Source organism: Acartia tonsa, chromosome 8 (genome assembly GCF_053477335.1).
Source record: "Acartia tonsa isolate MP-2025a chromosome 8, ASM5347733v1, whole genome shotgun sequence".
In the NCBI taxonomy this organism is placed as follows: domain Eukaryota; kingdom Metazoa; phylum Arthropoda; class Copepoda; order Calanoida; family Acartiidae; genus Acartia; species Acartia tonsa.
Genome location: NC_137267.1, coordinates 15,289,197 through 15,301,940, shown reverse-complemented (window position 1 = coordinate 15,301,940; position 12,744 = coordinate 15,289,197). Strand labels below are relative to the sequence as shown.

The 12,744-nt window shown below is 31.5% G+C and overlaps 2 protein-coding genes across 5 annotated transcripts in view; both read left to right on the top strand.

The window, feature by feature from the left end:
- The first annotated feature begins 40 nt into the window (after positions 1 to 40).
- On the top strand, positions 41 to 6,289 carry LOC145326096 (transcriptional adapter 1-like). Of its 2 annotated transcripts, XR_013881747.1 has the most exons (10): positions 52 to 226; positions 697 to 815; positions 1,255 to 1,457; positions 1,744 to 1,803; positions 2,037 to 2,087; positions 2,838 to 2,906; positions 3,687 to 3,782; positions 4,177 to 4,325; positions 5,121 to 5,305; positions 5,923 to 6,289. XR_013881747.1 is itself a non-coding variant. In XM_080169205.1 (9 exons), the coding sequence occupies exons 1-9, from the start codon at positions 89 to 91 to the stop codon at positions 5,205 to 5,207; spliced, it is 972 nt and encodes a 323-aa protein (XP_080025331.1). In that variant the 5' UTR covers positions 41 to 88; the 3' UTR covers positions 5,208 to 5,337. The 2 variants fall into 2 exon arrangements, 1 of the variants encoding a protein (XP_080025331.1); XM_080169205.1 differs by lacking the exon at positions 5,923 to 6,289 and having other exon boundaries at positions 41 to 226; positions 5,121 to 5,337.
- A 57-nt stretch (positions 6,290 to 6,346) lies between these two features.
- Positions 6,347 to 12,744, top strand: part of Vps13 (vacuolar protein sorting 13C) — a 134,732-nt gene continuing 128,334 nt past the window's right edge. For all 3 annotated transcript variants that reach the window (XM_080169195.1, XM_080169194.1, XM_080169193.1), the window contains exons 1-12: positions 6,347 to 6,461; positions 6,892 to 6,977; positions 7,260 to 7,332; positions 8,118 to 8,177; positions 9,552 to 9,721; positions 9,800 to 9,905; positions 10,344 to 10,437; positions 10,789 to 10,884; positions 11,148 to 11,244; positions 11,555 to 11,631; positions 11,884 to 11,988; positions 12,358 to 12,449. In XM_080169195.1, coding sequence (XP_080025321.1) covers positions 6,390 to 6,461; positions 6,892 to 6,977; positions 7,260 to 7,332; positions 8,118 to 8,177; positions 9,552 to 9,721; positions 9,800 to 9,905; positions 10,344 to 10,437; positions 10,789 to 10,884; positions 11,148 to 11,244; positions 11,555 to 11,631; positions 11,884 to 11,988; positions 12,358 to 12,449 — 1,128 coding nt within the window. In that variant the 5' untranslated portion in view covers positions 6,347 to 6,389. The remainder of the gene's footprint in view (positions 6,462 to 6,891; positions 6,978 to 7,259; positions 7,333 to 8,117; positions 8,178 to 9,551; positions 9,722 to 9,799; positions 9,906 to 10,343; positions 10,438 to 10,788; positions 10,885 to 11,147; positions 11,245 to 11,554; positions 11,632 to 11,883; positions 11,989 to 12,357; positions 12,450 to 12,744) is intronic.

Below are 12,744 nucleotides of genomic sequence, written 5' to 3'. Positions count from 1 at the left end.
TATTGTGCATACATACTGATAGCTAGAAATCATGTTACATTATATTAAAGAATCATATATAGCTTTCAGAAACAACTAAATCATTAAAATGTCTGGAGATTCTATTGAGCTGAACCAAGTGCGCAAACGACTCACCGAGGTTCTTGGAGACAATGCTACCCTTTATTTTCAACATCTTAGAAATTGGTTCACCAAAAAGTGTACGAAAGAGGAGTTTGATTTTCAGGTTTGCTTTCGATTTCTTGGTTTAATTTTACAAAGATCAAAGCCAATTTAATTCTTTGTATTTTACCTCATTACAATGTTTTATTTTGTAAGATCAAACAAACATCTTGGTCCCATTTTCTTTAAATAGGGTCATATTCTAGTAAGGTATAACAATAATACCCCTCTTTTGTTTTTAACCTAAAGTTTAAATTATTTCTAGTTTAGATGGTACAAATTAATTCGAAAAGTATCATTCCGTCACGTCTGTTACTTTAAGTAACTCGAAATTCATGACTGGTTTTACTTATACATAGATGTAAAGATAACTGTTTATTATTGTAATGATTATTCTTGTTTATGAATATCCAACTGTAAATTCACATTTTTCATACATTTTTTGCTGTTACATAGATTTTAATACGTAATTGTGGATGATATAATCTTTGATAAATCTATAACAATCTTTCACATTTATAATTTATCACTTAGGCTAGAAGAATGATGCCTACGGAATATATCCAGCTACACAATCAGTTCTTCCTAGCTATTCTCACAAAATGCCAAAGCTTGGTTACCCTCACTGCCACGCCTAGCAAGCCAGAATACAGGTAGATCAATTATGCCATAATATTATGATGAAGGGCTGCCATTCGGCCTTTCAATTCCATTTGAAATTATCGAAAATTAAATATTTTGTTGGCTTTAAACTTTTTTTTATTTGGGTAAGAAGAGGAGATATAAGGGAAGAGGGTTGTGGGGAAATTTTCACTTAGATTTGTTTTTCAGAATCACCTTCCCTTTTCCCTGATTTTGATTAATAATGTGGGTTGAAATGCGTGTCATTGATAGAATATAACATGGAGATTTAGATAGAAAATGTTATGTTTCTTGTCGTCGGCAATATTTTCCACTACAGTAGATAATTGTCTGTCATTTTTATTTTTTGTTTTCCGTTGATACTGACTAGGTTCTATGGTTATTGAATTCACAAATAAAGATAGGTAGTAGATAGACATCGTTTAACTTGAATTCTTATTATTTATTTAGACTCACATTAGACATGAACCAGCTAACCTCAGAATCGCCTCAACGAGAACCCAAGAAGACCAAAGTGAAAAAGAAAAACAAGTCCAACAAATCCTCGCTGGACCAGAGGTTTCAAACCTTCACACCCCTGGATATGGCGCCTAAAATTTCTGATACTGTCATTCATTCGGAGGAAAGAAAGTTGCGCTTCTGTGCAGATGAAGGTGAAAACTTAATGCATTTTTCTACCATAAAACTTTTCTCAATGAAAAATATCTATCAAATACAGAGAGGAAGTATATTATAATAATATAATACTGGTAGGTACTCAATGTTATATAAACACGTTCTCACATTCGTTAGGTCAAAATCTTTGGGTACTATAATTGAAACTTGTTTGATTGGTTCCAACTAGAAATGTCCTATGTCTGTGTATCATCATTAGATATGTAAATCAATTTATCATCCATTATCTCATCCCTTACATTTCCTGTTAAAATGACTTTTTAGGTACATTGCCTGATCTTGCTCTGGTGCATGGCCGTTTAATAGTCCAAGCTTGGGAATCAGGTATTTAGTTTTTGGAAGCGCAGCTTTTCAATAATAAGTGCATATCCTTATGTCACAATGCAAAATTACTTTGGCTTTGGAGGTTGCATGATTTGTGAGGATTTTTATTATTTTTTTTTAAAACTGTATATAGATTTTTAAAAAATTTCAAAGAATATTATTATCACCCACTAGACAACCCAGCTTGAGACTCAGCCATATTTTAAAAATCCGTTTATATTATTCAATTGAAGGATTAGATGGAGGCTGTGAAGACGAGGCTGTTAAACTAACAATGGTTGCAGGTTACAATCTTTTTAATAAAATCCTTTATATAAAGCAACTAGAGTTGGCTCGATATAACTATCTCCCTATTGGCTAGTTTTCAATATGCATATATATTTCTCAATAAATCTATTTTCCTCACCCGGCATTATTATTTAAACGGAAGTAAATATTTAATAATTTAAATGATCTTAAAAAGATCTTTTAAATTATATTTTTTTCTTTACATTACCATCACCAAAGGGTTTATTATATGATTACAATTTTAGTTCAATATTTGAACACACAAAGTGTCGCCACAATCGAATTCTTTTAAAACAGAGTTTTCTTAAATTTATTATATCATAAATTTAAATTTTCTTTTTTATGATTAGAAATTAAATACTTCATTATAATGTAAATAGCAACATGAAATGAAAAAAATGAATTTGTTTTTAATAAAGTAAAATAATGGGTCTTATCGTTCTGGGCAATGAGAGTTTATTATGGATTATTGGAGCACTATGAGTTTTCAACGAATAGTCCTTGGAAAACTTGAGCTCGTTTATAGACATTTATTTCCTATATAGATCTGACATGGATCTTGAAGCAATTAAGCAGGCCGTTTTGTACAGGTTAAAAATTGGAAGATTTCATTAAATAAAAGTTATCGCGAATATACTTAGTAAATAAGATTTTTATATTCTATATCATATGTACTTTTCTTGTTTAATGATGTTCTAGGGTTTTTAAGTTCTAAAAATTGTATGATGTAACATTTATTCTTTCAGTGCAACATTTCCTAAAGAACATGATAACCTGTATTCTGATGTCCCGGAATCCTTGGCGGACACGTGAAGGTATGGGATAAGTAATTTAACTAAAGGGTGTGCAAAATAATGCGTAGATTTTTAAAATTCAATTTGCGCGGCTTGTGTTAATGGTAGAAAAGAGGTACGCATACTGTTAGGCGAGACTTGAAATTATTTCGTAATCACCAGGGAGGGGTTGGACAATTGAACTGTTAATTAAACTGGTACCCAAATGTTTTTTTTACTTCAGGGAGGAAGGGGACACAGTACTTTCAATTAGACTAGTGTACCCAAAGATTTATAATCACGTTCTTTTATTCACTGTCTTAAAAATATCTTTTTTACTTGGTTCAAACTAGGAAGGTCGAAACTTTTCAACTTATAATTTAATCAACAGAAGTTTCGATCCTATTTATTGGGGATGTACATCAATTTGTCGTTTATTGTCTTTTCTAAAGATTCGTGAGAATAAAATATTAAAAAATATAGGGAGTTTCCTTAATTCTACTCAATAAAGTTATTTTTATTCAGAATAGGTATAATACAGGTATAAGGTATAACCAACAAGCGAAATAAATATGAAATAATATTTGGGGGGCAAATGGAGAGGTCGTCAATTTTACGATGTGTTGCGCCCCAACGACAGCTGAAAAACACGTATAGGTTTCGTGATTTCCCCCCGAATTAATTTCATTGTTGGTATAAGCTGGGTATAATACCTTCGTACTTTAATATTGCATTTATAGATATGTATTGCCTGTAGCAACTAAGATTTATTGAGTTATAAACTATTTCCTTCCTTAATTATCCCAATATTCCTGCGTGAAGGTGCTATACACAGCCTAGGCGCCCCCATCCCCAACCCCTGGCTGAAAAGCACTCAGCACCGAAGAAAACAAGTATCCAAACAGAATGCTGTCACAGGAAAACAAGACATAGAAAATGGCTAATACCATCCCAAGGATCTTTATAAAGCTTCCCTTGAATTGAGAACTCATTCGTATCCGCGGTTAGCAAGATCTTAACGGACGACAAAAATAATTAAAAGGATTGGCAAAGAAACTGTGTAGTACGTCTTCCAAGTCACGTTATATCTAAAGAGGTGAAATATTATTTTTACTGCTTCTACATCATTCAAGTGAACTGTGGAAAATAGAAGAGTAGGTGGGAATGCCTTGTCCCAAAATTAGGTCCAGCTCAGTTCAATGCACGCTAGGACTTACAGAAAAAAGGGGTTTAATGCTTTATTTACATGTACAAAATATTAATAATTTAATATACTGTTAAAACTTATTAAATATGTTTTGTTATGAAACAGAGGCTACACTGTTAAATGAGGCGGGTCTAGCACCGGCCCCGCGAGTTGAGGCGGATATCGGCGAGGCAGAGGCGATGTATGAGGCGGCCCTTGGCCTATCACAGATGCCACAAAACAGACAACCCATTAACCTTTTCGATCTTCTTAAAGTTAGTACCTTTATCTTAAGTTTTTATTAGCAAAGCTACTCTATACTGGAACGATAGGAAACACTGAACATTTGTTCTATAATTCACTGTCTAAGATAGTCCAGTCGTGATTTTTTGTATCATGGATATTTTCATTATTTTTTTTTTATAAAAAGGTACCTAATATTTTTTTTGTGGATAGGTAAAGAACCATTCTTTATAATAAAAGTAATTCTCTTTTATTAGCGCAATAACTCGGATAGGTATCTCATCTGTCTGTCTGTAATAAAAAATAATCTGTCTCTTCCTCTGGATTTACTGCAGTTCACGGTAAAATATTGTTGGCAACGAATATTGCCAAAAATCTATGAATTTTAAAGGCTGCTAGCTGCCAAACGGTTGAACGTACAGATCATGCCCGCACACTGTTTGAAGCGGCATAAGAAGGCCTACAAATAATCTGGAATAGCCATAAATCAATAATGCATAATTATCTCGCAGTGCAGAGAAGTGCGCGAAAAAGACCTATTTTACGCGGTTTTTCTTCAGTAAAGCTTTCCCTGAGCATCATTGGATCTTGGCTATTACAGATTATTTGTAGGCCTTTTTATGACGCTTAAAATCGTGTGCGGGTATTATCTGTACGTTCAGCCGTTTGGCAGCTAGCGGCCTTTAAAATTCATAGATTTTTGGCAATATTCGTTACCAGCAATATTTTACCGTGAACTGCAGTAGATCCTTTCCTCTTTCTCTCTAACATTACATGTTAAAGTTTTTTTTGAAAACAATTATTAAATTAACGCTTTTTTAATTAAGGTATTGAAAGAAGAGAAAGAAATAATACCAAACCATACAGTCTACAGCTTAAATATGGAACGAATAATAATGAAACTAAACATTTAATTTTTATACGGAGATATTTTAAAAACATCATTTAGCTGTAAATTATAGCGTCCAAAGTTTCCTTTAAAACGTTCTCAATTCGTTGGTTTACAAAAAAAGTGTACTTTTATTAAATCTTGATTGGTTGGGTCAAACTAGCATAAATATTTAAACTTTTCAACCAATAATTTTAATAATAGAAGGGGCAATTTTGTTTAGTTTAAGTGAGGTTGTACTTAATTATCAATCATTGTCATATCCCTAAAAATCCTCGAAAAAAACAATGAACTGAGGGAACAGAAATTTTTTATAAAAAATAAAAATGACACCGTTAAAAAATCAGGGAGTCTAAATTTTAAAAATCCACGAAATTTTATTTTAACTCTCATAGTACTATCTAACCTCATTTCTTATCTTTAACAAAGATAATAATCTTTAGTATTATTTTTTGTTAATTAACATATGTGACATAAAGGAATTATTATATGAAACAAGAATTTAGTGAGCAATGACAAATTAAACACTTGTAATTAGATTAATTTTTATGTTTGTATATGTTATTAAATACATTTTTAGTTTGATTGTTAAAGAAGAACGTTTGTTTGTTAGTTTAGCACATTGTTTTGTTTGTTTACATCAGGGTTATTACTTAAGGGATAAGACAATGCACGATAAATAGATATTTGGACACTGAAGGTTTGTAAAATCAAATCAAGATTAAAAAAAGTCCCCAAAGTTTTAGCAAACATTACCTATATGACTTTGTCAACAAATAGATAGAAGATAATATGAATATTAACAAATCATTACAAACTTTAATTTTGTGGATTAAAATGTTTTTTAGTTGCTAAGAATGTAATTAATATATATGTATATGTACCTGAATTGTGATATTTCTTATTTTTAAATGTATGTTGTTGTAAAAAAAATTCTCTATTTCAAGAAGCCTAAAATTAGCTTTTATTTGAAGAAATGTTAAACTAAAGGGAAAAAATAAGCATAAGATTTAGATTAAGAAGGTTAGGTAACAATGAAAAAAAAATTTTAGTTAAAGGTTAAAGGGCTGTCATGTTGAATCCTTAGGCGATTAGAGTCAGTTTATCCTTTTTTTTCTTAAGCACTATTTTGCTATTTTGCTCAATTTGGTCAATTTCTGATTCTAGTTTCTTTTGTAAAATTTTGAATTTAATTTCAGATAGAAGAATGCTCGGCGAGGCTTTGGCCTCAATCTTGAGGTCAAGGCTGGGCCAATACCTGGACACTCAAGACCTTGAGGCATATAATACTTTATAGATTAATTATAATCAGCTGTTTTAGTTAGTTTTAATTACCTATAGATCCTAACAACTAAATACGTTTTGACCCACGGTTTAATGGCCATCTTTACATCATTGGTGTTAATAAGATTTGGTTGATGGTTTTGAAATTCGTATCCACGTCATACCAATGAAGTATAATAAACAGTGTAATATAAAACACAGTTAAAATGAAATACACGATTGTCTTTTGGGGGTATGATTATTTAGAAAAAAATAACACTTGACAGTATAATTTAGATGTCAATGCCCCCCCCGCCCCCCCCCCCCTGTACAAGTTTATGATATTAATTTCTGGCAAAAGGATGGGGAAAATTTTTCATTTCAAGATTTGTTGTCTTTAATAAAAAGCAACTTAATATTTAATCTATAATGATTTACATATGAAGGTTAATGTTGCATTTGGTCGAGAAATTGTGCTAAAAAATGTGAAGCTCAAAGAAAGCGCTCTGAGGGACGCCGGATTGCCCTTAAGGTATTGTATTTCTAGATGTGATAGTATTTATGACACATTAGATATTTTGTAGTAGCGTAGCCACGACTAGTTTTTAATACATAATACATTAATATATAAAAGGGTTTTAATTATTAGGAAAGTAGATGTAATATTTTCAGTATTATTAGAAGAGCCTTTGAATACACAATAGCAATTTGTCATTGTCTATGACTCTTTACATAAGTTATCCTAGCTACAAGTGTGCTTGAGTAAATGTTGGATCTATCTTAAAATTAAAAAACTACTGTGCTTAATTTCCAGATGTGTCTATGGAAAGATCCAACGTCTAGAAATTTCAATTCCATGGATGAGCATCTACACAAATCCTACAGTGGTAAGTTAATAATCAAAGTTATCAGGGAATAATCGCTCAAAATTGGTTTTACGTTCCTCCCAATCAGTGTTATACCTAGTAAATGCCATTTTCTATATATCTAGAATTTTTTTTTATTATTATTTGCCATGCCATAAAAGGGTCAAAAACAAATGGAAGTTAATAAGTTTCAAAAGTGAAATACTAGAAGTAAAAACAAATATCACATGGGTATCATCTGTCCCTAATAATTAGTAGAATTATGTATCATTTCTATTTAATAATATTTAGTTTTTTTTTTTTTTTTACATATTTTCATTCAATTGATGAAACGTACAATTTAAATTATGAATTTTTGAAATATTGTTAGGTATATAAATGTAACTTGCTAACACAGAAAGGGAAAAGTAGGATGCGGGTAAAATCCGTAAAGGTGTGTGTTTTAAGGCTTAAAAACAGCAGTATAATAATGATATATAATATTCAATCAATATGTGTATTCCTTATTGAAAAAGACTGTAGTAAAAAAAAAATTTTTAACTTAGTAAAAAAAATATTTTTTGTCAGCTTGTCATTAGCAAAGCTTTTGGTGAATTTTTCAGGTTTTATTAACAATTTTCAGGTATTGTTAACTGAATTTTTTTTGTCTATAGTTCTCTTCAATAAGTAACACACAAATTTAGTGAATATTATCGTTCTACTACTGTTTTTAAGCCTTAAAAACACTCACCTTTACGGATTTTACCCGCAACCAACTTTTCCCTTGATCAGTTTTCTTTATAAACCATATAATTTTATTTGTTTAGATAAGAATAAGTGGACTGTATATGTTAATTGTGCCCTCCACTTCAGTGCCATATGATGAGGTATTATTAAGTTCAGGGAGTTTTAGGAATAAGAAAATGGACCAAAAACTAATGTACCCCCCCAAAAAATTACTGTTCAAGTAGTTTGTCCTAACCATCGTAAATATGTTTATAAAACTTTGGGTACCAGTAAAAAGGGGGGAGGCGGATGTGCCACTTTTTGAAACAAAAAGTAAAACGTGCATGATCTCAGCCCATAAAAGAGTTACAGCTCTAAAATTCGGCACAGCAGTTACTTTTGTGGAGAACATTATGGAACTGTGAAGAAACGACGGCGGAACCGCCTCTCTCGCCGAAAAGCGCCGTTTACCGCCGAATTTTTTTTGCCTTTTTTCGCCAAATTAGACAGTTCTCAATCATCTGAGATAAACTTTTTTTTCTTAAAAATTTCGCTTATATTTTCACTTGACACTTGTAAGATTTTACACTTGCAATTTTTTTTTTAATATCGACATGTTTTAAATATTAGGTACGTCACGTGAAATTATAAGCGAAATTTTTATGAAAAAAAAGTTTATCTCAGATGATTAAAAATTGTCTATTATGGCGAGAAAAGGCAAAAAAAAATTCGTCGGGAAACGGCGGTTTTCAGCGGGAGCGGCGGTTCCGCCGCCGTTTCTTCACAGTGTTATATTGTTCTCCACAATAGCAACTGCTGTGCCGAATTTTAGAGCTGTAACTTTTTATGGGCTGAGATCATGCACGTTTTACTTTTTGTTTCAAAAAGTGGCACATCCGCCTCCCCCCTTTAATGCACAATATCCCCTCGCTTCCTGAATTTAAGAATCTAGATGAAGGGTTTCAAAGTAAATATTAAGTTTTAAATGAAAGTAAATACTAAACTTTTAGGGGCTCGGATATAAAGGAAATAAAAAGAGTAAACTTGGAAAAGTTTTGGCCAAAATAAAGGTTTAGTAATTGGTTTGAATATTGGTATTGTTTTATTTGTGACATATTGGATAGTGTAAGCACTCGAAGTTCGGTTTTATAATTTCACAATGGGGCAAATTATTTTTTTGAAGACCAATGCTGAAAAAAATGAAAGATACCTACTATTTGCATGATTTTTTCTTTTTTTCTTTCCATATGATGCATAAAACGTTTTTTAGGTATTGCACACATTTTCTTAAATGGATTGAAATCACATTCAAAGTTTTATTTAAAATTGTGTTAAAATGCTAATTTTTCTACTTTTTTATCATATCAATTTAGTTTGTAAAAATTTGGGATTTATTAAAGCAAAGTTTGTTTTGTATTAATTCAAATTACTATTAAGATTTCTTTTAATTCTAATTACTATAAAGATTTTATTTTAAAATTAGGGGAGGGTAGTGTTTTCAGTGCTCCATTATACTAAATATTTTTCTAACGTAGGAAAAAGAAGCCAAAGCTGAACAGGAGGCCAAGATGGCCAAAATAGCCTCCATCGAGGAGGCCAAACAGCGGAACAAACTAATAGAGGCCAACAACCATAGTGAGGATGGTGATTCATTCATTCAGAAGCTGACAGCCAAGATTATGGAAAACCTGCAGATTACTATTCAGTAAGTTCATATTCAATTCACAAAGTATCTCAAGTGTAAAATTTTAGAAGGTTTGCAATATAATATTTCTCTTTTAAGGGATGTCCACATAAGAATAGAGGATAACAGAACCAACAAGGGTTATCCATTCGGGGCAGGTGTTACTCTGGACAAACTGGATATCTCTACCAATAAACAGGATAGGGTAAGCAAAGTTTCAAGAAAGTTAGGTAGAATATTTGTCTATTTTTTTTCTACAATATGTGCGAATGAAGAGGAATATTAATGTTAAATATTAAGGACAAAATTTTTGAGAATAAATAGTTGAACAATTAAAAAAATTAGACAAAAAGTAATTAGGTACAATGTCAATGTCTTTATCTTTTATTTTTCATTAGATACCTAGTCTATGATAAATAATCTTTTTCTTAAAAACAGATATCATACATCACCCTGTCAGAAAGACTGAAAGACTGTCAGAAAAAATACCTTATCCATACAACTTAAAATAAAGTTAAATTTTTAAGATTATTAAAATGAGTTTGAAAAAGTTGGATAGTATTGTGAAAATACCTAACTTTTTTTGTAATGTTATAAAACTGATGGCAAAAAATCAAGAAATTTTCAATTTTCTACATTTTAGGAAGAGCACAGCAAAGAGAAATATTTCAGCAAGAAAATGGACATTTCAAGTTTAGCAGTATATTGGCAGCCCCATGAGAAGAATATTTATTCAGGTAGATAATTACCAAGATCTTAGAGGATAGACATTTATATAAATTGTTTATTTCTATTTTTGAATGGCTCCAGACTTTAAAGGTCTCTAAAACGGTGATATGCAAAAAGGATTCTGTTTGTGCGTTTGCCTGTTTATCCACTGAAAGAATTTTGCTTTTCATAGGCATTTTTTTGCATTTGAAAATGATAAATACATCTACTGCTTGTCGTTTTTATATTGGTTATACAACAACATACATGAAGTCAGCCTTTTTAGATTTGAAGGGGTGAGTTAATATCATATGATATAAACTAATTTTGTTTTATGGAACTGTAAGACATATACTATAAATACACTATTACTGTTACAGAGCAAACCAATTTAACTGACGAAGTGCGAGACTCTCAATTTAGTGGAAAGATTGCCCGAAATCAAGAGGGAATCAAGAATATGAAATATCTCCTAGGTCTGTTCATATAAAGTTTAAGTAATCAATGAATTTTGTACAATTTGATTAAAATACTTGATTTGATTTAACCTTTTTAATAGCTTTTTATCATACCCACATATTATAGGTAATTTTCTCTCTACAATATTTTTTATTCAATTAAGTCTTACATTGTGACTTACTTATTTCTTTATTTTCTTTTTTAGGTAGGTAGGTATATATAATTTTTATCATGTTTTTTTTCCATTTTCATCCTATAATACATGAACACAATCGCTCAGGACCAGTAACACTTGGTGCAGACCTGCGTTGGTGCCCAGATCCAGAAAGGACAAACTACACCAGATCCCTCATAGAACTTAGCATTGACATGAAGGAAGGATATAAAAGGATAATTGGCGGGGTCCCTAAAAGTGCCTCGTCTAGGAAATAACCCTCCCCCCTCTTGTTTTGTGTACTAGTTTTAGTTTATTTTAGGTTAGATTAAAAAGGGTAAAGAGGTGCCCCGCAGTGTTAGGTCACTGCAGCTATAGGGCCTGCATAAATCAATCTTCTATCTTAATATTTATAGTTCATTAAGGGAGATGAGGCTAAAAATTTTATTCACCGAAATATCTAGTTTGTTTACAAGGCATACTGAAATATATTAGATACCCATTTATAATTCTTTTGTCCCTGAAATTCAGGAGTTGAGACTGAGTATAACAAAGTACCAGTATCATGACTTTGCCATGTTACTTCACTCCTTCAACTCTATGAAACTAGGTAAGTATTAAGGAGTTGAGACTCAGACTGGCGTTACGTTGATTTTAAGTTACTGACAAGGGGGTAGGTGATCTATAGACAAAGGAAAGAATATGTAGGGAGGGAGGGAACATTGGACTGCATGATTAGTGGTTATGTCTGTACCATTTTGTTTCAAATCTCTTCTAGCAATAATAATTTAATCTACAGTAGGGGCAATTTTGTTCATATTCCATAGCTTTTAGGATTCCTTGATGTAAATTATTTATTTAGGAGCCAAATATAGAAAATACAAAGTAGCGGCTGGATTGGAAGGATTGCCCAATTACATGGGCAAGTCGAAACAACTCTGGCAGTTTGTCATCAATACGATACTAGGTAAAATCTAATTAGTTTTTTCTTGGTAGCGAAGCAACTCTTTGATAAACCTTGTCCTGATATATCCTAAACATCTATGTTTAGTGAAACAGTCAGAATTGACTTCATTGTATAATGTTACATGAAGTAAAGGCAACATTGAATACCAAAAATAAAACTTAAGGTACCTATGAATTTATTCAAGTAACTTAATTGAACAATATATTGATATCATGTCAAGGTCCAAAAGTAGTACAAGAAAATAACGAATTTAAATTTTAATATTCCTAATATTTAACAGTTAATTTATAGAGTAGAAAGCTAGTCTAATAAAAAAACTATAGGTACAAGTGCAAATATACAAAAGTAAATCTGTGTTTCAATTTCTAGAGGAAGAAGTGCGGCCAAAGCTAAAAATGTGGAACTTGGAAAATATTATGACCCACACAGCTAACTGTAGAGAATATAGAGAACTATATAAGGTAGGTTCATATTGTTTTGCTATCTATATTGAAAGGAGTAAAAATGAGCCATGAAATAGCCTAAAAACATCCCAAGGTTATTGACGAGAACTCCAAATCTCTATTTGAATTCTGCAAATGGTACCTTATGATTATTTGGAGAAAGAAATATTTGTACATAGAATACCTCTAGGAAGTTAATCGACATTTTTTTCTCTTCCTTAAAATAGAGTCATTAGGTATTTAGAAAAATTTTGGATCATGGAAAGAAAGTAGCGGGTTTCGTCGTATTTTTAAAGTAGCTTTTCTCCTATTT

Bases quoted from the DNA above. Each gene is read 5' to 3' on its own strand.
- LOC145326096 (XM_080169205.1), top strand. From the start codon at position 89: ATGTCTGGAGATTCTATTGAGCTGAACCAAGTGCGCAAACGACTCACC. The intron at 3,783-4,176 runs GAAAACAAGACA...GTTATGAAACAG, and splicing joins CAAACAGAATGCTGTCACAG to AGGCTACACTGTTAAATGAG. The intron at 4,326-5,120 runs GTTAGTACCTTT...TTTTTAATTAAG, and splicing joins ACCTTTTCGATCTTCTTAAA to GTATTGAAAGAAGAGAAAGA.